The sequence below is a fragment of the Anopheles darlingi genome, chromosome 2 (assembly GCF_943734745.1).
Source record: "Anopheles darlingi chromosome 2, idAnoDarlMG_H_01, whole genome shotgun sequence".
In the NCBI taxonomy this organism is placed as follows: Eukaryota; Metazoa; Arthropoda; class Insecta; order Diptera; family Culicidae; genus Anopheles; species Anopheles darlingi.
In genome coordinates this window covers 24,674,403-24,676,902 of record NC_064874.1, presented here as the reverse complement: position 1 = coordinate 24,676,902, position 2,500 = coordinate 24,674,403, and the positions used below count along the sequence as shown (strand labels likewise).

Below are 2,500 nucleotides of genomic sequence, written 5' to 3'. Positions count from 1 at the left end.
TAGAACGGCTTGGTTCACATAGCACACGGACACGAATTAGAGCAGATAAGCTGTACAAAATTGATTCTGGCCTGCTAGTGGAAAGTTATATGGCGGATCATATCATGGCAGCACACAGCAAAAGGGTAGGCCATGATTCACCGATTCGATGTATTGTAAGCGGTTCTGTTTTCTACTAATAAAGTGTAGAATCGTGATCACGAACTCTTTTAAATTTATATCCGGTAGTTACACTTCAGCTAAAGTGCTTGTAGAGCACCCGAGATAAGCCATTCTAATTCGCACGATCGCTACGGCTAACTAATCGATGAAAAGACGGCTTACCGATGGCCAACATATGTTGATGACGAGAGTAACGAATTCTCTTACGAACTAATCAACATTACCAACAAAACCGGCTTCACGTGGGATCATTAATTCGTAAATCTAGTCTCCGTTTTATGCGTGGATGACGGGAACTTCGATGTTGTTGAACTCTGGCAGTCAGCGACCGCGGTCACCGTGTAGATGGAGAATGTTCGAAAGAGCAATCTGCGGTCCAAGACCGGCAAGACCAGCAGCAAGATCGATTCCTAAGCGGCGTCTGCGCATGAATGATGCCGATGATGCCGAAGGTTGCTCTCACTCACGCTGTGCGCTCTAAGCGCTGTTCAAGATCGTGGAGAGTGCAGCGAAGGTGACTAACACCCATTCACCGTGTCAGCCCCTTCTCCGCCCTCTGGTCAAGAAATGATTCCAATGATTCCATCGCAAGCAGTTCATTCACCGGCGGCGCGCCCTCCCCGTCGATCGCCGCACGAAGTTCGCAGTGCGTGGCCGTGTTAGACGCAACATAATTATCTGTCCCCACCCCATCTGACCGAGTCTGATGGCCGCACACTTTATTGCACCGTCAATGGTTGACCTCCCTCCTCTTGAACAGCTTTTCGGTGGCACCGTACTCCCTCCCGTAGCCCCTTAGAGTAGTTGCCTTCCTCGGGCAGGTTATAAAAGAAGCGGGATTGCTTATTTTTGGCCGTTTAGTCTAGACAATCGTCACAGTGCGTCACATCGACATCGGTGGTAGTTCTCGCTCCAGCATCTTGCAGAATGCAGTTCAAACGGTTTCATTTTAGCAGTCTGTTGGTGGTGGTGGTGGTGGTGGTGCTAGCGATGCTGGCCGTACCTGGTGGTGATGCCTTCCCCGACGGTGCACCGGCCGATACCTGCGTCAAGAGTCGTACCAACGAACCGAACCACGGTGCAGCTCGTACCCAAAGCCTAGCCGCGCTACCGTACCAGGTGGTGGCGAGTGGTAACGTGTATGGTCCCGGTACCCAGATACAGGTTACCATTCACGGCCAGCGGGACGTGTTCCGCGGGTTCTTCCTGCAGGCGCGCGATGCTCAGACCAACGAGTGGATCGGAACGTGGTACGATACGCCCAACACGAAATCGATCCCCGAGTGCTCGTCGGTGACGCATGCCGACAACCGGGATAAGGAGCAAGCTACGTTTGTCTGGCAGGCACCGAAAGATCGTCAGGGCCAGGTTTACTTTACGTAAGTATTGCCCCGCTCTCATTACGGTGTCTGGCGAAAGTGCATTAGTCGCCCGTCATTTGGTGTGCAATTTGGTGTGTCATTTGTAGTTGGTACTGGCGTAATGGCGTAGCGAGAGTTGTGGTAGGTTCCGGTTGGGTCAATGTGCTTTGCCTGGCGCCCTCCGGCCGTTAGATTGTCGCGAATCTCAATCTGGGTCACGCTCTTTGCTGTAGAACCGGTTGTCCATAAGAAAAGGGTTTCAAAGTGTGACCAAGATCTGAGGATCGTTTAACCAGCAGGTCAGCTGCTAAGCCCCCCCCCCCCCCCACCGGACGCCGGATTAACGCTGGAAGCAGCATTTGACGTACTCAGGCGCGCCGTTACATTGACACATTAACCTTTCGGTTTTGGCTGGTTTGAGGCTTTGGTGCGTTGTGATCGATGGTAGCATGATGAGTTGTCGTTTGTCCAGTTCCAATGCCCACGCTAGGACGGCGCTGCTCTTTTTACGACAGCTGGCGATGGAGTTGTGTTTTATGAGAACTGGTTTTTGATACCGGTCGTAGTGGTGGCCCATAAATCATAGTCCAAACGCTTGACGCATAGTTGACCCGATTTCGTGGTGTGATGTTGTACTGCAGCGGATCTCACACGTGGACACCGCTGAATGTGGGCTGCATGCGACGATGGCATTCCGACGAATCGTGGCCTACCTGGGATGTTTTGCTCACTTTTCGACATTTGTGCAATAAATATTTTGACTTTATGTTTTATCAGGTTTTTAATGGTTGATCTTTTTTTTCTATTTCCTTTTTCTCCATCCTCCATCAGCGGCACGATCGTGAAAAACTATGGTACCTTCTGGTCGGGTGTTATTGCCAGTGTTCCAACCGCAGCCGGGAGAAGCTTTTGAGATCATCTTCAGTAGGTTGTAGCAACCATTCATTCCTTTTGTACCTCTTTGTAAATAAAACAAC

The 2,500-nt window shown here is 50.7% G+C and overlaps 1 protein-coding gene across 1 annotated transcript; it reads left to right on the top strand.

Annotated features, from left to right (window-relative positions):
• The first annotated feature begins 1,128 nt into the window (after window positions 1–1,128).
• Window positions 1,129–2,436, top strand: LOC125951299 (putative defense protein 3). The gene is made up of 2 exons (XM_049680042.1): window positions 1,129–1,541; window positions 2,355–2,436. The coding sequence occupies exons 1-2, from the start codon at window positions 1,153–1,155 to the stop codon at window positions 2,434–2,436; spliced, it is 471 nt and encodes a 156-aa protein (XP_049535999.1). The 5' UTR covers window positions 1,129–1,152.
• Window positions 2,437–2,500: the final 64 nt, after the last annotated feature.